This window comes from Lates calcarifer, linkage group LG20, assembly GCF_001640805.2.
Source record: "Lates calcarifer isolate ASB-BC8 linkage group LG20, TLL_Latcal_v3, whole genome shotgun sequence".
Classification (NCBI taxonomy): Eukaryota; Metazoa; Chordata; class Actinopteri; family Centropomidae; genus Lates; species Lates calcarifer.
The window spans coordinates 21,368,336-21,391,250 of record NC_066852.1 but is presented as its reverse complement, the minus strand read 5'-3'; the positions used below and the strand labels follow the sequence as shown (position 1 = coordinate 21,391,250).

Sequence of the window (22,915 nt, the reverse complement as noted above, 5' to 3'; positions counted from 1 at the left end):
AGAGAAAGTGTCCACATTGTTTGGTGATTTGGGATTGACTGACCATCTGACTATTTTATGGTTCATTTAACCATTTGTCATATTTCACTGTAAATGACTTACAGTTGCTGACTCTTTTATTTTGTTGGCCAGCTAACTGTAGGCTATGACATTAAACAAATGAGCTCCAACTGGAGTAAAACGCTTTCAATCAGTCAATGACACGCAGCTTCGCCACATTCTTTCCAGAAACAAACATTTGACTTAAAATTCTCCAGACTTCTTGGCATGAGCTGCAAGTGACTGCACAAGATTGGATTTCTTCTGAAGTTTAGAAAATACTTCTGTAGCATTGAGGTAGATAAATATCCACATAAGAATATCTACAAAATACTAATCTATCATAGGTTAATGGCAGAAGTTAATTTCATTATATATATAATTAATTTTCAACCATTTCATTTTATTTTTGTTGAACTGGTGCCAGTGCAGGAAAACTGTGTCATGAAAATGAAATGATACGTGTCTCTTGAAAATATGTAGAGTGGGGACAAACAAACCTTAAACACATTATGCGCTGCAGACTCAATGAAATTACTCTTGGCCTCCACTGATTGCCTGGCAACTACTCAGAGCTAAGAAATAGTCGGACATTTAACAGCCCATGTCTCTCTTATCTACCCCCCTTGTTTATCAAGTTACAGTACGTATCTTTCAAAAAAAAAAAAAATGATATAGATTTTCATGTATTAATGTTGGTAGCTCTGACACAACAGCTTACGGCTGTCATTAATTATTTCACGAGTCCAGAAAAACACCTGGTTGTCATCCCACTTGAAACCTTGAGGCCTGACCAGGTGTCAGACTGGACAAACTTCAGCAGGTCATGGAGAGTGTCACGTCTAGAGTGGAATGAGTGATGGTTCACTTTTATTCTAGGTATTTTATGTAAAATATAGGATCTGTGTTACCAAAACTATAAGTATTAAGGCATTTTTCGAGTGATATCAACCTCACATGAACAGTGACTTGTTCATTGTCCTGCTCCAGGAGCATCAGTGTTGAAATCAATGGCTCTTCATAAATGTAGGCATGACAGAGCATTGTCTCACTCTGCCAACTGAAAAACTAAAACTGGTGGATGAATATCACAAAGACACATTTGATCCAGAATCATGGATATGATTTAGATCATGTCATCTTTTTCCAGAAATTACAACTGTCCAAGTATGAACTCACAGTCCTCCAGAATTATGAAATAACAAAGGGGTACAATAACCAAACATAAAAATAATAGAAATCAGCCTGTGGGAATAAATTATGTCGTTCTAACCGAAAATTAGGTTTTCAGCATAATTTAGTCCACATTTGTTAGAAAACTAAATGCTCCATCTGACACATCAATTTCTTCTGTGATGTGTTTTGTAGTTAAGTTATTTGATAATTTTAACAATTCACCACCAAACAAAATTTACCTTATAGTTGCTTAGCAGTTTACATGAGCAAGATTTTAAGATATAGAAGCAAAGATTTCAGTTCTTGTTTTGTATCAAAAATGTACAATCAGTACAACCTCTAAGTGATTTTAAGTTTCAGAATTAGAGGCCCTTTGAGAATATAGTTAAAAAAGAAACTAGAGTTACAACCTCACAGTTGCATGCCTCTGTCAAGGCTACAGTTTACATCTATGTCTGTACACTGACTTTGAAGGAATATAATAAAAGGTACTTTGTGTATTATATCACAAATAGCATATGAATTTTGACCAAAAATGTCTGAGGTCGCAGTGACTTTGACCCTTGACCTTTGACCACCACATTCTAATCAGTTCATCCTTGAGTCCAAGTGGACGTTCGTGCCTGATGTAATGAAATTCCCTCGACGTGTCAAATTCCCGAGAATGGGACGAACCCGAAACACAAAAACGTACTACTCTGAAACTGCATCATCTCCCCTCGCAGGGTTTGACCCAAAGGCTTAGTACACTCTTCCCCTCCAAGCCCACTGACAGCTCTGTTGTCTTTCCTCCAACTCTTGAGTGAAACCAGCTGACCATAGCTATGGATCTGAAATTTATGGTGCTTGCTTCAGTGTAGTCTGCAGAGACAAGAGCAAAGTGCCATCTATGATTCGTTTCATGATCGATGTACTGTGACAGAGAAGCATTAACAAACTGCTCCAAATGTGCCACTTTAACTGATCTCAGACAATGTGTTTGGATTGTGTGTGTGTTATAATGGATACAGTAAAAAGATAGATGTGCCACAGTAAACTACAGTGTTTGCAGGTGCCATCTTCATCCTTTTTGTATTGTATTTCTATTAATTAGTATTTGTATTTTTAAAAATTAGTGTTGCTATACCATACCTGAGTAGCAGGTGACTTAAAGTGCTATAAAATGAGATAATATATTAAGGGGTATGTTTGCGAGCTACATCCTTCCAATAGAACTGCTGGTAATAAGAATTAAAGACAAAGTGTGGACAAAGTGTGCAAAAGAGACTGAGGAGCAGCATTTTTGGGAGGTTTTCTTTTGGAAATATATAACCTGTCAAGGTTTTACTTGTTTTTAAAAATGAACTCGTACACAAGGCCTGAGTTTGTTCAAACTGTTGTGTTGTGAGGAGGGAAAAATGTGAGGCAAAAATAGGAAGTGAAGGGGACAGGTGCATGATGGTGTTAGAACAACAGGAAGTAGTAAATATAGTTTGGCCCACTGATCATTGGCTAAAGGCTTTAAAACCTTTAATGACTGGTTAGGGCTGCTTTGTCAAAAAATTTCATTTGTTCTCTTAAGAATCAGAACTCAAAGTCAGACGTCAAATCTGAACACACAGACATGATGCACATTATTAGATTCAGTGTGATTTTCACTTCCCTAATTTTCCTGCATCCATAAATTTGAGGAGAAATTGTAGAAAAGAAAATTGTCTTTTATGTAACTGCAGAACTTGCTAGAGAATCATCACATTCAGTATCGCAGTGATCCAGTGACAGTTGTCTGTATAGCTATTAAAACACTGCAAACTGCTAATCAATAACCTAGCTTCCTTTTAAATATGAGCTAAAAGAAAAAAACAGTCAGTGTCCTCTGCAGTAACTGTCTTAATATTACATAAAGTTTCAACTGTTATTTCGCTGCTACAAATGAGCTGCTGAAAACAAAAATCCAGCTGTAATTCTTTAAAGACATTAACAGTTAGAAGAAAACAGATGAAGACGTGTAGAGTCAGAAAAATGGCACGAACACTGCAGGTGCCACCATGTTTTCAGCCATACGATCCAACAGAATTTGAATAAATGGATGATGTGGTCTGACTGTCTGGGAGAATTTCACATTGCTCAAGTATGACTATGATTTCCAAGACTCAACGGCCAGCAACATGTGCGAACAGCCAAAGCAGAGCAGGATTTGCTGCGCAGATCAGTGGATCCATTTGCGCTTCTGGCCAGTAGTTCCTCCGTAGAGAGAGCAATTATTGTGATCTGTGTGTCTGTGGAGAGAATGATGTCACGCCTCTGCAGATGCCCTCTGGGAGCACAAGCCACAGAGGCTGAATTTGTGTGTGTGTGTGTGTGTGTGTTCTCTGTTCATCCACATTGGTAGTGATTGTTTTTTAGAGGGTTAAGACCTGGTTTTAGGGCTCAGGGTCAAGGTTAGACGTTTAGTTGTAATAACTGGGAATGCATTATGTCAATGATTGTCCCCGCAGGGATAGTATGTGTGTGTCTGTGTGTGTGTGTTGGTGTGTTGAGTGGTGAAAAAGAGTTTCATGAAACCAGCAAGTGCATGCCTGTTGCTTGAAGAGAAGACACACATGCAGTTTTGTAATATGTCAGCACTAAAATAGTGTTTGCTTTGTATCAACTAATTTATAAACATTTTACTTTTTCTCTTTTACATCTAATTTCTCCCTGAGAGCTAAGTGTGCAAGTGACCCCTTGATTTGCAGTAACTTAGGCTGCCAGATCAAATAATAACACCTCTTAACATCCTGGTCAATGATTTTCAGAACAGTGAGGTCAATGAATAAATGTGTCAGGTTAGTCCAAGATGTATTCTTTTATGCTAAAGTCTGAGGTTTGATGCAACCCAGAGTCCAAGCAAATGAAGGAAGTCTAGCTGGGTCACATATTGATTTTATTCTCTGTTTCCAGTTTTAGAATATCCATGTGCGGAGGAGCCACAGTAGATTTTAAAAGGTGCAGTAGAGATGTTTCCTCCTCAAAGAATTCAATAAAATCAGACAGATTTTTCTCTTTTTCCTTTAATGTAATTATTTGTAATTATTCTTTAATTATTTGGCTGTTGCTCAGTTCTTAGCGTTCTCAGAATGTAGCATTTAATCCCATGGAGGCATCTGCTTTCCCTGTGTTTACAGCACAGCCTTGACTGGTCTCTAACACAGAACATGCACAGTGACATCATCCAATACCAGCCATGATCACAGGAAGGATTTTCCAAGGAAACAGGGGGTGCAAAATCAGAGGGAGAAGGACAGGGAAAAGTTGAAAACAGATAGAGGGAGGGATATGAGGACACAGATGGAGGGAGGCTGCGAGCTCACTGCCACATTAACTGATACCAGTGATGAGACAGGAACATGCATAGCACCTGTTTTATGTATGTGTGGGCTGTTCCTATAGCAGATGTTTAGGTGTCTGACCTTGTGTCTGGACTATACTCAAGGCATCCCTCTGGGGGAAAACTAATGAGGAGAACTACATGTAAAGTAGAAAGTATAGGGCTGCAGTAAATGCTGACTTGTCTTGTCCTCCCTGAGAGAGACAATGCAGTTCATTTTCCGGGGTTTAGTGTGGCAACACAATAGAGATATGCAAGTTCAAGTATGGAAGCATATTGGTATGAGGATCAGTCCAGCAGGTTTATACTACTCAATGGTCACTGCATCATTATTATATGTACTGTTTGTGTGTGTGTGTTTTCCTCTATCTAAGTGCTAAGTATTTGCAAGTATACTGAGTAGAAATATAAAAAGCAGGAAAGAAGGAAAAAAGGAAGAGCGAAAAAGAAAAAACTTACATATAAAGTCAAAGCCTAATTTAGCATATTATTTTCAAGTGAGAAACTCAAGTTGTATGTGATTTGCCATCTTGTTTTGTGTATTTAATTTTCTTTCTTAAGTATGGAGGGGGAAACTGGCTTGTTTTCTCTACACAACAAAGGTGTCTTAACATAGACACAAAATAGGACTGTTAATGTCAACCTGAGTATGTTGGAGGACTGACTCAAATAGGATTAAGTTTTTGTTTAAATGAAACTGAATTATTTACATTCATCTGTTAGGACTGTTTCACCATGTCATTAAAATGCGATTTACACTCAAGAAACAATTGCGTCAACTCTTCCTCTTTATTTCTCAATTTGGTTTAAATTGTAATTTATTCACCCTTTTTACAGAGCAGTGTTTTTCTGTCTATGAACACATGAAATCTAGTAGTAATATGCCAGCCAAAATCCAAACTCTGTGTCAAACTCTCATCCTTCTTTGGAGTTGCTGTTAAAAGTTTTTCTTTACCGGCAGAGAATGGTAACTGCGGTAAGCTTGAATTCATGTTGCTTATTCATGGATTACAGTGGTCGTAAGTTAGAGAGGAAAGAAAAGAATTAAAAGGTTCAAAGAAGCCCATAAAATTACTCATGTAGCTTAATCCATCAAGTCTGAGCTGTGGGCAGCCGCAGTGTGTAAACGCAGTGCAGCTCCAAGCTGATTGTTACAAATTTATATGTAGTTGTATTAATTATTTGCCATTAAGATGTGGATTATTTATCTGCAAATCTATGCAATAATGCATCTGTTTTGTCAACTACTGTAAATGTTGGTAAGGTCACTATTTCTAATAATCACAACTGCATTAACTTTGACTTTCTTCTATTTATCTGATTCACAAAAGGTCACTTTTCAGATCACTGACACAACACTTGCACACACACTAGGTATGCAAACCTCCACACACACCCACACACTATTCTTTTTTCTTGGTCTATGTGTGTCTGTGTCTGTGTTTTGTTTTGTTTTTTTGTTTTTTTCATATTACACTTAATGTGCTTCCAGGCCTCATAAATCACCTCACTGTCTTCATACCTTGGAAATTTTTCACAGATTTGCTTTCCTCATCAGTACACTCAGAAGTCTCAAGCAGAGTATCACCGAATGATAAGTGAAATGTAGTTTAGCTTGTAGTTAGACTTACCAAGGCAACCTCACTCATCTTACAAATCAAAACCATATGAGCTTATGCTTTATCAAAGAGAGCTCTCCTTTCCAGCCTCTTGATTGTTTCAAGGCATCTGTTTTTGGACTTTCGGGGCAAAGGAAATGGTTTTAATACAGTCTATTTTCTGAAATTACAGGATTTTCCATAGTCATTTTTGAGATTTGTCTTCTCACTGGCGTTGATTTTGGTGTAGAAGATGATGTAATTTATATGATTCGATATAAATACAAAGAATAACAAGCAGGACATAATTGATCTCCAAGTTTTCCATAAAAACTGATTGCCTGTGGCGTTCTGGTAGTGATACTACATGTGTTCTTGATATTGTGGTTAACTGTACTCACACAGTCATATACCAGCAGCATCTCAGAGAAAACATGGCATTGTCTTTTGTAACAAATGACTGATTACTATATGGATCCCAGCTACATCTGCTTCTCTGATGTTTTTCAGTTTCTTCAACAAACACGTTAGATTCTTAACATTATTATATCTTCTTGAAAAGATGATAATGAACTCTGTTTTGCCCTCTAGTCCTGTGGAAATTTGGTCTCATAGCCTCACTAGAAAATGTCAGCTGTGATAGTCCTGCTTTCAGCATATCTAGCTTTGGTTTTACAAGTTTGGGATTTGGACAGAGGAATGTGGGCATGTGAGGCCAAGATGTCTGTGAAATAAACATAGAGCTACAAGAGGACCAAGTGCACAGTCAGTTCAGGAAATATGTAAGATTGTTTGTGCAGAATATTTGCTCTTTTAGGAGTGATAACAGAGACGTTTCTTTTTAATTCAAAATTTATTGATCATAATCAAAAATGAAATGGGTGCAAAATATCTTAAGAGAATTCATAAAACATCTGAGCTGGTTTTGGGGTTTGGCACATTGGAAATTGATGGTACAACTTAAACTCATGATAATGATCAATAAAAAATAAAACAGTGAGACAGTGATTGGTGTTTTTTTAATATTACAGTAAATGTAAAATTAGAGAATAATGTTGACTAGATGAGACTATTATAACCAGGATCTTAATCTGCCAAGATATATTTGACAACTGATTTTGAAACAAGAAAGAGATTTAACTATTAACTGTTACTTTAACTATATTTATATTTTTATGTCTAAATCACTGATTGACACTGATTCATAAATAATAAAGAGGAATAAATGAGATACCTTAAGATGTATATTTAATCTAAACACAGTGCTTTAGAAAACCCATTGTAGCTGTATATTTCTTAACCTCAGTTAGTGTTGTTTGGCTTTGGTCTTTCTTCTACTTCTGCAGCACAGAAACCTGAAAATTGCCAAAACAGAGAGCAGCATTACAGTTGCTGCAGTCAGCAACAGTAGCAGTACATCTACACAGTAGTATGAGTACCAGGGCATCTTATAAGCCTCTGTACGCAGGTGTGGAGCCCCTTTGTGGCGCATGACATATTCCACCCAGAAGATGGCCTGATCCATTGGTGTCATTGGCTGATCTCTGTGCAAACGTGATAGTCTTTGGATGTTCTGTCTGTAGCTGTCCTGATGGAGCACTTCGTTAAGACCTTGTTCAAAACTGCGGCCGTTAATGTCGCCTAGCTGGAGGATCTTTGCAGCTCCTCTTTCCTGCAAACGTAGGAGGTTGTCATATTGGTCAAAGAACAAGGGTATGCCAAGCACAGGGACCCCGTGGTAAATGGCCTCTTGGACTCCGTTGGTTCCACCGTGAGCTACAAAGACTTTGATCTGTGGGTGGCCCAGGAGGTCCTTCTGTGGCATCCAGTCCACTATCAGAGTATTGTTGCCCAGGGTGGAGGGACGCTCCCCTATGTGCCTCCATATCACCTGTTCAGAAAACAAAAGGGATCATGATGAATTTAAGACCGTTCCAAAACACTCAAAAATGTTTTACATGACAAATTATGTAGAAGAATGTAAAACTCAAACATAATACAAGCTCAGAATAACACAGGATATGAAAACAGGGTGAGTTTTGAGTAATGTCTTGAAAATTGTGTAGTGTGGTGTAAAATTATATGTAACATTAATCTATTTTCAATCCCTCTATAAATCAAATTTTCTCTACCTACTCATTATAATTCATTAGACACCCTTGGTGGGCTGCCAGTCTATCACAGGACTGCAGTATATCCCTTTTTAAATGTGATGTGTTCTTTGGAGAACTCATTTGTTTTTAGTCATTTATCAGTCTCTCTGTCTATTTCAGGACAAGTATTGCTTTGAATTGAATGTATTTAGTGATGGATTATGTGCTACCAAAGAATCTCCAGCTCTCTCCAGGTTGAAGAAATTGCATTTTGAATTGCACATTTGTAGCCTTTAACATTTCATATCTTTGCAAGAGGATCACAGAGTAAGTTACCTTCTGAGGCATCTTGGCAAAGACGCTGGCAATTTCATCTGCAACCTCTTTGGGCAAAGCGTTAACCAAAGTTCCCAGAGTCATGATGATCACTCCGTGCTCCCCAGCACTCTGTACAAACTCCTCCAGGTCTGCTGGCAGAGGCTGGGCCGGTTTGCACTGGAAACCTCCTATGTAGACAACATTTGGCATCGTGGGCCGAGGGAACTCGAACACAAAATCTGACCTGAACAGCCAAATGTCTGCCTCTTGAAGAAGCGAGATGATGTCACATCCACCCTCGATATATTTATCACAGATGGCATCATAGCTCGGCCCCACCAGGAATTTCTGCTGGAACAGTATAATGCTGTGGAAAAGTATGTTCTTGATCCTCTGCATGAAATTCATTTTATCAGTTAAGCCTGATCCTGGCACTGGGATGTAAGAGAGAGGTGATGGGGCAATTGCAAAGTGGCCCTCTCCGCTGGTGATCCAGCGAACATTGAGCACCATGGGCAGTTTGAGATACTTGGCTAGTACAACACCTGGTGCAATGGCTGGGTCAGTGAGAACAAGATCATATTGGGAATCCATTAAGCTTTTGACCATATTTTTATCATGAAAGATTTGAACCAGGGCCTCAGTCCACAATGAATGGGCCTCAGAAATCATAGAAAGGAAATCCTTGGTGAGTTTGAAGAAAGTAAGTGCTGAGGCTCCCTCTCTCTGTGCCTGAAATAAATGGTTAGAAAAAAAATGTTGAGAAGGACATCTGAATCACTAAACCAATGTGGGGCTAAATACATTATCCTTAATGACATACCCTCATATGCTCCTGCAGGTACACATCAAAAAAGTTCTCTAAGCCTTCCTCCATTTCAATTGTAATGGACGTGTAGAGAGGAGACTTTTCTGCGATGTACCAGCTGGTGGAGGCCCTGATCACAGTGAGGTTGTGTCCTCTGGCATGAAGCTCTTCCAGCAGGATCCTCATATTGACCCAGTGGCTGCCATCTACAGGGAACACCAGGATGTTCCCTCCATCGCAAGGCAGTGTAAAGGAAATCAGACAGACACTGAGGAATACTAATATTCCACTCACACGATGCAGTGGCATGGTGCCTAAAATGTAGAAGAGAGAAATTATGTTGTTTTAAAACAAGAAGTAAGTGCTTAACAGGTTTATTGCCTGTAGTCTAAATGAAATTCAAACACAGAAAATATACTATGATACTAACCACAGCATGATAATTCCTGAAAGGCACTTACCCATGCTTAGGAGTGACAACAGCAGTGCTACTTGCCAGCAGACTGACAGTCCATCCAAGGGATTCCTTACATATTTGAGTTCAAACTCCAGTTTCAGAGATGATCTGTCTTTTCACAGGTAAATGAGTTACATGTGGCACGTGTCATATGAAGCTATGCTGCTGCGGCGAATGCTCTGCAAATAACAACAACAAAAGTGATGATTTCTTCACATCAGCATAGTTTTATTTCTTCATTGAATCATGCTGTTAAACTACTGGTAGTCCACTGTATATTGTGTGTAGTTTTATGAATGTGTTTCTCTGTCAATACCAGAACAGTGCTTACACCATACAAACCCGTGACCTCTTTCATAAAGTTATTAGAGTAGGTTGTGTAATGTTAAACCACGTGAGAAGACAAGTTTCCTGGGTTAATGCTCTCAGCTTTTATTATGCAGTGATTTTCTCAGGGTTTTTGATCCTCCGGTTTGTTTACTACAACTCCCTGTTGGCAGAGATAGCTGCCAGTTGAATGAAGTACATCAAATTCTTACTGAAGGGCAGCACTTGAGTAAATGTACTTTGTTACTTTTGCAGCTGTGAAGCTCTTTTAAATCCTGGTTTTGAAATGTGCTGCACAAATAAAGTTCTATTAATTTACTTGATTGCAGCCAAAATATTAGGTGAACTGAGAGAGACAACCAAAAGAAAGGTTAGTCTCTTTGTGACAGGAAGTCCTGGTGGTGGTGTTCGTAGTACTGCTGAATGGGCAGATTTCTTTTAGTTGAAAAAAGCTGAAAGTCGTTCACCTTGTCTTTCTCCGTCTGACCTGGGTCTCATTCCTGTACAATTGTATACTGGGCTGTGAACACTCTTAAAATGCTTCTGAACAGCAGTAATCTGACCTGAATGGATGCAGTGTAAACGGAGAGCGGCAGCACCTGCTATTGTTTTTACTCATGTAGACAAGGAAGTCTGTGTTTAGAGTCTGTAACATAAAGCATCTCTGGGAAAGTGAATGCTTACATTTACTGAAGGAGGAAACAAATACAAAGTTAACAGAGTATAAAATGTGATGATTAAAATATATTCACTTTTGGTACAGAAGTATGTAAGGAGCTTATTTCTTCTTGTGGATGATTTGGGACAAGGAATTTTTGAATTGGCAAATGTTTATTACTTACCAGACTGTCCATGGCTTCCTCTTGGGGAATGTTTTGGAAATGTTTATGCATTTCATATCTCTCTACAGGGATATGGGGGTAATGTGATTAAACTAGTAAATCAGCTGCTGGTCTTAAGGAGCAGAACTTCTCTTGTGTCTAACAAGGAAAAACAAGGAAGCACTTTGATACCACACTGTAATAAATAGCAACACAGATCAAACCTCTGTTTTGGTAATCATGGGTGTTTCTGCCCCTCTGTTGATATATTTAAAAGATAACCTGCATAGTTTGTGTGTCAGTTTTCATAATACCGTTTCTTCTTCTTCCTGAGTCCACTCTCTGTCCTCTTTGGTTTCCCTGGTTTCCTCAGACTCAGGAGAAGAAAAACAATCATCCTTCTTTTCTTATCAGGACAAAAACAAGGCACACATTGTGTGCTCGCTGATGGGTCCTAATGCCTGCACTTTTCCTTCACCTTGTTAATGTGTTGGGACAACGCACTGATCAAACAGATAAAACAGGCATCTGTCAGGGTGCCCTCATGTCCGAATGGTTGGGGCACGTACCACATGGGCCTTAATACCCTGAACAGCTGGTCCCCAGATCAACTCCTGGTCTGGCAGGACCCTTACTGCATGTTATTCCTCTACTCTCTCTCCCTATTTCCTGTCTCCCTCTGCTGTTCTGTCCAAATAAAGGTGAAAAAGCCCCAAAATAATAATAATAAAAACAAAACAGGTGTCTGTTTTAATGTTGTGGCTGACCCTGTGTACGTGTGAAAGGGAAGGTAACAACAGTCTAGCACTAGGACCCAGAGGGCAGAGTCTATAAAAAGGGGTGGGAAGCTCAAGTGGGCCTTTCTTCCTGCAATGAGATACACCTGCGGGAGCAGCTGAAGCCACCTTTGTTTGGTGTTTGATTTGGTGGATTCCCTTTCACAAAACTGTTTAAAAGCATGTTTTTTAATAGTGACACTGTAGCACCATGAAGTATTTCTTTAAGCTCAGTGTTAAGTTAAAGATTTAGTAAATAATGATGAAAGTTTTTTTATTTACTTCGTGTTTGGGGAGCAGCTAAAGCTCAGTAACTGCTTAGGCACATCAGCCAAGAAAGAAGGTATGCTCAAACAGCACAGAGATGTTTGTAATGGGTCCCTTTACTACTATATTAACATGGTTCTTTACAAATATAGATTCTTGTCACCTGCTTGGGAAGGAGAATGTGTTCCAGCGTGGCAAGGTATATAATTTACTTTTCCATTACACGTTTTGTAAAATGTTTTTACTTTTGTATACTAATATACCTCTGTTGTTGTTTTTTTAGTTTTTAAACAGACACACTATTAGAACAGCGAGGCACTGTTTTTTCCCTGACCTGTCTTGAATGAGCCATTTTCTGCTTCATTTTGCTTGTGGGATTTTCCTGCTGTTTTCAAAGGGGCACTGAGTAGCCATCTTGCATGCATGCTGTATTGTGTGGTTTGAATCACCTTAGCTTGCTGTTATAACTTGTTGTAGAACAGCTTTGGTTCATGTGTAGTGGTGGTTTATTAGTAATTTTCTTGTATATTTTGTGACAGTTTTCTCTTTTCATGCATGACTCTAACCTAACCTCCCTGGTGGTGCAGTCTGGTCCCATATATTGTTGAATTTCTGGCCTTATTTGTTTAATGTTTTGGTATAGCAGTCTTTGGTTTAGTTTATTCTGGATCTAGTGTAGCGCAGAGGTAGAGAGAAAAGATAAGTCGCACTGTTACCCCCACCACAAAGCTGCAATATTGTTTCTGATAGTTTCAGACATTTTGATTGGAAAGTGGTTTCAAGGAGGGAACATTCAGAAGTTGTCTAGAAGCGTCAGTTGTCTGAAGCCACAAGCTTGTCACACACAATATGCATTTTTTTAATAATGCACTGACAAGAGAGATCACTCACATGTGAGATACTCATTTCCTCCATGCCCCCTCCGTTGCAATTACATAAGGCCTTTTTCAAGTCTCCATAGAAAATCAATTTCACCGCAGCTTACTAAAAATAACTGCTTTCCCCTTGTATGATATAAAAAGCGCTTGCAAGTCAGCAGGAGGATGAAATGTGACAATTTCTTCCATGACAAATTCTATCATCTTGTGGTTTACTGATGGAGGAAACAGTCTCAGACAGATCTCCCATACAGCAAGAGCTAAAGTGGGTAAAGATGTTGTGACTAAGCACACCCATGATGAGATTTATTACTTTACTTTAGCTGATTTGAAGGATTCATTATTGTGTTCAGGGACACTTATGCACAGGATGTTCAAGCGCTACAATATGAGGTAACCTGACAGATGCCATCAGCGCCTCTACCATTAGAAATTACATGCTTCACAAGCATAAAATGATAGCTCTGGAATCAGTTTGTGTACACTGGTGTTTAACTTGCACCCAAGGGCATTGAGCAGACATTACAGGAAACTGCTCCCCATCAGCGTTTATCGTTTGTGTTCCTTATTTTTCCAGGTGTTTCCCACATTTTGGTAGTCGCTGCTCTCCCGAGCTATACGAGGGAAGGCAAACACACCCTATGCACCAGATAATAATCTATTACATGGTTGGTTTGACAGACTTTGTTCATCATAAGCTGTCCAATCACTCACATGACATGACTACTTCAAAATGATTAACAGTAAAAAGTAAACAATCAAACTAACATTGAAGTACGAACCTACTCAGCCGTTCCTACAGAGGTACGCTGTGCCATATATCTTATGTAACAGCTTAAGACTGAATAAATAAAAGTTGCCATTACAGTATCAGAAGGGTTATTTTTGTTACAGTCTGCACAAGCCATTTTCATTTGTCAGCAGGGCTCTGGACAGGATAATGACCATGTGGAAACCCAGGGATATCTGACTCATACACCAGTGAGGGGTCTCTGCAGCCCTGTGCGTGATGAATGAGAAAAGGGTTCGAAACCACGGAGTACTTTGGTTATATCAGCAGATGGACAAATGAATGAGGAGAAGTTTTTCACCTGCAGTTTGTTTGTTTAGTGACCTCTGCTGTCCTGGGTTTATTGATTAATGATTAAATTAATATGTAGTCAAGGGACTTCAGAGAACATTTTACCTTTTGCTAAATCTTCCTCACAACAATGTACGGTAAATGAATCTGTAGTGATCCTCGTAGAAATAAATAAGGTTATTAAGTAAAATAAAGCTAAATGACAGCTACTCTGATTTTCAAATGTATAGTAAGCCTGGTAAATATATAAGTCCACTGAAATAAACATTAAATAAAACAAGTTTCTTTTTAGATGTGATTGGTTATTAGAGTTGCGAGAGGTCACAAATAAATAAACAGTGAGGCACTCCTCACATCACCTTAAAGTAGGCAAAGTGATTAGAATTTCAACTAAAGTAGTTTTAATTGAAATAATAAATCTTTGTGTCAGATGAGTTTGAAAGGTTCAAATGAGCTGAATTTCCACCTTATTAGTGTTAGTATGAATGGAGGGGATTAAAAAACACACACAAAAAAAAAATAGTAAAGAATGGAGAGCAACTTTTTTAGAATCCCCACCTGAAAAGAGCAAAGGTGCACAGAGGTCTTCCTGAGAGGGAGGAAACTCACCGGTAACAGCCAGTGGAAACGATGTGCAGCTTCAGCAAATGTTAAGCTGTGATTTTTACTAAACAATTAGCACTGTACATTTGTCAAATTCCATGGCTAAAGGCAAAAGCTAATACCAACACATGGAGTATTCAAGATGTGCCAAAAATGTCAGTCTAATCTACTGTATGTCTGCTACTATTACTTTGTAAGACCTGTAAGAATGACACTGTCAATCCAAAATAAATAACAAAAAAAAAGTTAGATACAGGGCAGTAGCTGGTGTCACAATTGTGCAGTTACCAGGGAGTCTTGGGTGAGGGCAAATATTTTTAGTTAGTTAAGAAGTGAGGATTATTGTTATTAGTTAACAGAAAGGAATTTGAAACCATTTTTAGAATAAATGGAAAACAATACAACCAGACAAAAGTTTAAGATCTCTGGCAGCAGAAAGTGATGTTGAATTGTGGTTTGGCCTTTTCAAGATGGAAAACTCTAAGAGAGAAGAATCACTTAGTGTCCTTTTTAAAATGCCTGATATGGATACATCATTCTGGTCATATAAATGAAACCTGGGTCAATGTTGCCTCTGTTCAACAGGCTCCCACACATTCCTCTGTTTACTTTTTCCATTCACACTGAGAGAGAGCAGGTATACACTTGCCAAATGACTCTCTCCAATTATGGTGACATTCTATGTGTGTGTGTGTGTGTGCGTGCGCACATTCGCATGGTGGACGTCCCTGTGGTTATATATTCACCAACAGTGGACTAATGAGCCAACACGGGTCATTTTAAAGGTTCACTGCCATTTATGAAATGATTTGTGTTTATTAATTAACAGTTAAATTAATGTGCAATGTCTTTCTGACCAGGAACTGCAGAAAAAAGCATTTGTTCCAGTGGTCCCCATGGCCAGTCTGACTATCGAGAGAGCTCTGGGACTTGAGAGGCTTCAAAACCAATCAGCACTATTTTTTCTACATCAACAAGTAAGAAAATATGTATTCTTATAAATACAACTGGGTGTTTTACTGCCTTTATCACAGCACTGAGATAAAGGTGTGTAGTTCAAATTGAGATTCTCACAGTTGTTTCTTGATTTGGACAGTGGCCATTCTGCATACTGCTACCAGCCGGAAACAAACTGTTGATTCCTTGTCCAGTTGATAATCTTTCCTTTTAATTTTGCATTTCTTGGAAAAGTTGTCCATACACATTACCCTTTTGGTAACGTGTGTGTGTGTGTGTGTTTGTGCATGTGTGTTTGGAGTAGAGCTGTTCAAGTTTCCTTGGGGTGGAGATGATGATGATCTCAGTGTGTTATATCAGGATCCCACAGCTGACAGATGAAGACCATAAAAAAAACAAACACCACTGCTAGATACACCCTGATGAAGTTTCTCGCTCGTGTGCCAACCTGCACGAGGAAGAAACGTACTGCACATGCAGGCTCAGTGTTTCAGTGATGGATAGCTTCTGAGAAAAAAAAGTCAAAGTCTTTGTCCTTTGTGAACAAAACCAAAAGTACTGAGTGAGTTTAGTGAATTTTGGTTTTGTTTCTCATACAGGGAGGCCTTAGTCTGTTATACATATGTGCCAATACAAATACAGATAAGCAAACTGACCCTTAATTTTTGTAGCTTTTTCAGTTTATACAGCCTGAATTAGAGGGCAGGTAAGTTCACTAAGACTTTATAAAGCTGATTACAGACCCCATCTTAGCCAGCTGCCTTTGATTTGTCCTTGCTTTGGTTTAGGTGCTTATTTTAGGCTAGCTTCAGTTAGATGCGACAAAGGAGCCTGTTTATATTTTAGAATTACACTGGATTATCGCAGATCACCACAAAGATGTTGACATCTGTCACTGTATAAAACAATTTAGAAACTGAATGTGTGCATCCTGATGAAGTGAAACAGCATTTGCATTTGTGATATGCAACTTATAATGTTAACTACAAGACACAAATGTTTTCCAAATGCTATTTGCTTCATCATATAGTATGCCCAAATAGCTGGAAAATAAACTTAACCTTTACATTAAAAAAAAAAAAAAAAAAATCAAACCCAGAAGGCAAACATGGACATCATGAAAAGGATCAAGTGTTTCTGGTCATTTCATGAAAGGTTATGTCTGACATCTGTCTCTCAAGTATCAGATGTCTGGGTTTCCTGAAAGCCATTAGTCATGCCAGCAATGAAGACTTGTCAAAACAGTTCCTGCTCACAAGTGTATTAGTAGTTACTTCTACTTTTACAAGTTTATAAGTTTTACAACTCTGCAGATTAACTGATAGCACTGAAAGAAATAGAAATCTAAAAACCTGTAGTACAATTTGGGAAATGGTCGCCTCTGAGTGATTTGTAGAACGGTAAAAAAAAAACATAGGTGTGCCTCTTTAATCTGCCCTTTAACATTGGGCAAGTTTTTCATTACAAAATGAACTTTCTTATAATTTCCAGCATATCTTGCCAAAGAATCATCTCATGAGGCTTTATTTTTTAGTCATTATTTATTATCCCAAGCAGATAACTTGATTACAAAACATGAATCTATTAAATAGAACAAAGGAAATTGCATGACATAGCTTGACGTCTTCACCTTCACCATTCATGTAGCCAACAGATGTAGCCAAATAACTTCACAAAGTCCATCTATTTACCTACATGAACACAAATTGTTACCAGGATCTCCTATTGTGTCCATCAGCTCAACAGTGACTGAAGACAGGTAAAAATAAACTTGTCTCACACTGTCAACAATCCATCACAAAGTCATAACACACACATAACACATAAACAACTGTAAACAGTAAGACCTTTAGGACCGTTTACATAAAGACCCCACATTGTAATGAAGCCTGTTGCATCATTTACAGTCTATAAAGTGATGGTGTTACTGATAAAAGGCAGTTAAAGATAGCCACAGAAACAACACTTCAATGTACAAGCAATATTAGAGTCAACTACATGCTGGTACAATGTAAAACATCCAATCTGTTCAAAACATGGTCCAAAGTTTAGTAGCTTTTTAGAACGTTAACCTCTGCTGTATTTTCTTCATGGTGGAATCAGATCAGTCATCTGGGAGAGATCAAAACCTCCTCAACATTTGTGATTTCATTCTATTTCGCCATCTTCATCATTGGACGTGATTCAGCTCGGGCCCCTTACTGACCCCTGCACGTGTCCACACAAATGCAAAGTCGCACGCACGTGAGAAGGCAGCAATTATTTTTCCACCCATAATGCTGGACATGGAGAACGTCAGTGTAGCACTGACAGCTCTCTGGAGGGGGCATGCAAATGCACATGTGTATATGTTCCACACACACACATATTTGCATGCACATAAAAACAAATTGGTTTGATGATTGGGATGATTAATTAGTGGTATCTGGTGCTTTCCTGTATCTGACATCTGATTCTTGTATTCAGATGGGTTCTTTGTTTTTGTTAAGAAGTTAGTGTGGCTGTAGTTCTTCAATGCAGGCTCAGGTCCTTAGCTGTACGCAGGGAAGCCCTGACCTCTGAGAATGTTAAGCAACAGAATAGTGTTCATATGAGGTTGCTAGTGTGACCACAGTTTATAAGACAGTAATTTGTGTTTAAACTTCATGTTGGCATGTTCAGCTGACCAGCTACTGTCAAACAACTGCAGGGCAGACTCAGAACGTGCTGGATGGATTACACATCCCATCTGCCGCAGGATACACCAGGAAGAAATGGCTCAGGAGAAGGATGTACCCGCTACTTTGTTTAGCCTGCTGCCAGCATTACCCAGACCCAGACAACTGGCTGAAAATGGATAGGCCTCATGTTGCAAATTAACAGCGTGCAATCACTGAATATTGTTTTTCACAGATTCAGTGTTTGCTCAGAGTAGTATGGCATTGTCTGACTCATATTTATGGAGCTTGGTAAAGCTGTAGAGGTGGATTAACACCTTTGTTAGAGAGTACTCTGTTCACCTCTTATTCCTATGAAAAAAAAATGTTTCTGGGTGTAGTATATGAGTCAAATGATCACTTTGACAAAACAACAGGCTTATTGTGTAACTGGAAAGTTAATCAGACACACAGCCCTCACAAGCCCATTCAAAGAAAGCACTGAGCAGGTTGCTATTTTGTATCCATAATCTTCACAGACAACACTGAAGTCTGTGGCCAACACTCACTGGCTAACAAAGTGCATACACGGGAAGAGGAAAGGGCATGTCTGCCGTGCGTCATTCCACATGGGAATAACTTTTCCTCTTTCTGGTGAAATTCCACTTTGTTGAAACACTTTAATCACTCAACTGTATCCTTTTAGAAAATAGTAAAGGCCAAATTTGAAACTCTGCAGCGCTCCAGCTGTCAAATCCGATCAAACCATAACCTTTGCTTTATGCGTTGCACACAACAGTAAGCTGTGTGCATTGTTATGCTGGACCTCTGCTGAGGTTTGAGTTTGGGGATCCTTGTGAAGTTATCCTCACATCTCTAATAAGCCAGTATACTATTCATGAGCTTTTTTATGTGCTGGATAAGCTGTCTGAATCAGTTTATTATGACATGTCAGACTTTGGTCTGTTCAGAGTTCAACCCAGAGTAAGTGAGAGGGCATGCATTCTTATCAAAGAGGGATACCTGATATCCATTTCCTGTGCTTACAGCCTGAAGATTGACTGACAGTATTTTATTTACTGTAAAAGAACAAGATATACACACATATGGAGATTTATAGCTCCATATACAGCCATTTAGCACATAAACTAAACAGGACTGGCAATGTCCTGTATCATGGGAATTTGTAACACTTTGAGCACAGGCTAAAAATCATGTATGTTCTGATGAGTGTGTGTTAAAGGGTCATAGGGTCAGGTCTGTTTACAACAGCCAAAGTTACAGTTAGAAGTGTTTTGTATGAGCCAAGGCTGTGTTTAGGCACAGGGACCTCATGCTGAAAACAGAATAGTTTAATCACACCTACTTCAAAGATCTCTGTAGCTTCCAAAGGCTCAACAGAGTCTTTTGTAAAGATCCATAAACAGTGAAAAGGTTAAGGCCACAGCATGATGTAAGCAGTGGAGAAATCAACCACACACACACATCAAAGCCACCACTGCCACCTCAAGCTAGGCAGCAAAGGCATATGCGTCATTGTGGTATTATAAAAAAAATGGAATAAACAAATGATTTAATCAAATAATGGGTAGCTGTGTAACCAATGACTTAGTGAAATGGACCAGTTGCCTTAACTACACTTAAGGTTAAAGTTGTTGAAGTTGACTGAAGTTGACTTTGAATAGCTACTGAAGGAGTAAGGTTTTTCTAAAGGTGTTAAAAAAATATTATTGTCACCACATGTAATGTAAGTTTTGCAAAATCATCAGGTTGCAGGGAAACCAAAAAAAACATTGACCCAACAGAAAGGAGTCAATGTATCATCTCTGCTCTTATTATTTAGCAAGAACTTAGAGGAACTGAATGTCATCACAAGCAATTCACTCCATTTGTATTCTGTTGTTAGTCTTACTGCAACTGTCCAGACATCTGGACAAGATTAAAGTATTTTTAATAGGTTTTTGAGTGTGCTGAGACTATTACAATTGAATATTTGCATCCTCTGAATCTAAAACAATGTCTCACTCTGATTGTATATGAAGTTATTTGGCACTTTGTGATTGTAAAGGCCTAAATGAATTTTTGAGAAATGTAGAACCCCTCCTCCAAAGACTCTCCTAATGCTGGCCTTATGAATTGCTGAGTAGTTTACCACAAAGCCAGTCTGAGAAATATAAACTACACTACCTGTCCTCTGTACTCACCCACCTCACAATCCCACTCAGGATCAGTTTAAGCTCTAATTACATCCCCAGGCCCCAGACTCAGAACTACTCCCACCCCCAGTGTTGTCCATAATGTCAAACGCCTTTTAACTTTCCAGCCCCAAGCTAAACCAATTATCTGTCTCCCTTTCAAAAGGAGTCTCAACTCCTGCCTCAGAGTGTTATAACGCCCTAACAGATCTAATACGTCACATGGAATGTATAAAAAAAGATATCAGTGCATTTGTTCTCAAATTGTTTTCCAGACACTTCACCTCCCACACTACACACATAACCTACACACACTCAGAAACTAGAAACCACTGTAGTTTTTTTTCATTATTATTATTCCTCTTGTACACGGTTTTCCCTGTATTTGGACTGTGCAGTAAGTCTGGGATTACACAACTTGGATATCAAACCTGGATTAGATATCAATTTTGTTGGAAGCTCTTATGTGTCCTGATATCATCAACATAGGAGTTAGGTATAAATACAGCAAGACAAGTCTGGGTAGCTCATGCTGCACTGCAGGACCGTTGCACACAGTTTGTCCCACACATTTCTTTAATGCACACACATACTGTAAAGTAGAACATACAGTCATTTTGGAATTTAAGGTTCAGATTTTAGACAGGGGAGTGTGCTGAGTCTCCATTTCCAGAGGGAAAAATGCTGTCTAAGGAGCAAAGACTGACACACTTGAATTTTTACTTAACACAGACCAGAGTGAGGAAGTGCCACCTTATCTTATCCACAGTAAGTTCAACCACTCTTACTCAATGTGAAACTTGCATCAACATTACTAATGAGGGAACAGATTTTTTCCTATCCTGACAGCACTATTATTGCTGTCAATAAATGTCCTTTTCTTTTAAACAAATCACCAGTCGCTAAGTGGAAAGTTTTCATCCTAAAGCGAACAACTCTCTCTCTCTCACACACACACATAAATACACACTCAAAGCTCTGACAGTATCTCAGCAGCTGTGTTAACCTCTGGCTGTCTCCTTTCACCAAGTGGTCACCCTTTCTTTGATTCTCTTCTGAATGTGAACCAGGCAGCAGACAGACCCATTGTTCTAATGCACTGGCCTCCATTAGTGCATGAACATATTGAGGTTTCTGGTCATCTATCAAATTACCAAGGGCGCTTTATGTGGTCAATCAGCCTGAATTTGCATCCAACAGACTGAAAAAAAGCATGAAATCCCCCTGATCTGCCTTTTCTGGAATATTATTCTGTCTGCAGAAGGAGTAATCAGACATCGACACACCGTTCAAACAGGCATCGCCAGTGATGTCATTGTACAGATGCGCACACACACACGATAATGTACAACCCTCCCCTTGTTCTGCCTTTTGTGACTTATGCACTCTCTCAGTTTTTCCAGCTTCCCATGTACTTGACAGTTTTGTTGAGAGGTTTAAAGGTAAGGAATTTGAAATTAATCCCCCTCACCAGTGTTGGGTTTTGCGATAAAAGTGATGGATTGACAGCTCTTGAGGTTTCTCCAAGAGGGCTTGTTTAAAATGTCTGACACACACTCAACATCCAAACCCGGCACTGGGAAATGAGAGTCAATTTACACCTACATTCACCATCATCCCCTTGGATAATACCAAAAGCAACAGGACCATGTGTCCCATTGCTGTTTTCCACCCTTACGAGATAACAGTGGAAAATGTAATTTAGAGGAAATCTGGTTAAAAGCCTTGAACTTTCAATAATCGCCCATAAAGTGTAACAACTGTAACATCCCTGATATTATAAGAGGTAGATAATGCCAGTGACAGCATTTTTCCACATTCAAATGTCTCTTAACTAAGCAAACATTTAACCACAATAGAGTTTATTCTCTCTGACCTTAACCAGAGTTTGTATTTAATCCAGATTTAATGGTATTCTTTCCCTTATGTTTAGTCTTTCAGATTCAATAGCATACCATGCATACTGGTCAGTGCTCTCTTAACACACCGCCTTGACCTTTTTCATCACTGCACCTTGTAACTGTCGGTCTAAGTCTGGTGAGGTGCCAACTGGCAATTGGCCAATACACTGTGCACCTCTACCTCCGCAGTGATGACAGACATGTTCGTATTTCCAGGACTGTGTTTAAAGAAGCACTGACAGAGAGAGCGAGCTTATTTTTCCTGTATAGGTTGGATGTTCTGCGATGCAGAATGAATCAAAACTATGGCCGCTGACATGGAGCACCTTAACAGGTGACCACTGTGTTTTTATTACTTTTCAAATGGTTCATACTTTCCTGCTGTTCAGGATTTTTCGGCTGACCGGAAAGTGTTTAACTGTTTGGATGCTTGAATCCATGCAGCACAGTGAGTTTGAAGTGCAGCACCTGCAGTCAGCCCTGACACAGCCCCACCAGCCCAGTCACTGGCCCCACTCCACTGGTAATTATGTAACACGTGTGAGCCACATACTGTATTTGTCTTTCAGCAGTCAGTGCAGGCTGACAAATCCCCACATGCAGTTTGTGTAATATAGAGATATGCTCAAAAAGGA

The 22,915-nt window shown here is 39.0% G+C and overlaps 1 protein-coding gene and 1 long non-coding RNA gene across 3 annotated transcripts in view; one reads left to right on the top strand and one right to left on the bottom strand.

The window, feature by feature from the left end:
- Positions 1 to 6,996: 6,996 nt before the first annotated feature.
- Positions 6,997 to 11,456, bottom strand: ugt5d1 (UDP glucuronosyltransferase 5 family, polypeptide D1). 2 transcript variants are annotated; one of them, XM_051078686.1, is made up of 6 exons: positions 11,301 to 11,445; positions 11,008 to 11,145; positions 9,843 to 10,017; positions 9,397 to 9,695; positions 8,592 to 9,305; positions 6,997 to 8,053 (listed from the first exon to the last, which is right to left on the bottom strand). In XM_051078686.1, exons 3-6 carry the CDS (start codon positions 9,844 to 9,846, stop codon positions 7,469 to 7,471), a joined length of 1,602 nt encoding a protein of 533 aa, XP_050934643.1. In that variant the 5' UTR covers positions 9,847 to 10,017; positions 11,008 to 11,145; positions 11,301 to 11,445; the 3' UTR covers positions 6,997 to 7,468. The 2 variants fall into 2 exon arrangements, with proteins under 2 accessions (XP_050934643.1, XP_018548022.1); XM_018692506.2 differs by lacking the exon at positions 11,008 to 11,145 and having other exon boundaries at positions 11,301 to 11,456.
- Positions 11,457 to 11,864: 408 nt separating this feature from the next.
- LOC108893989 (uncharacterized) overlaps positions 11,865 to 22,915 on the top strand; it is a 28,929-nt gene continuing 17,878 nt past the window's right edge. Inside the window, exons 1-3 of the long non-coding RNA XR_001962743.2 lie at positions 11,865 to 12,105; positions 12,182 to 12,228; positions 15,452 to 15,568. This is a non-coding gene — a long non-coding RNA (uncharacterized LOC108893989). The remainder of the gene's footprint in view (positions 12,106 to 12,181; positions 12,229 to 15,451; positions 15,569 to 22,915) is intronic.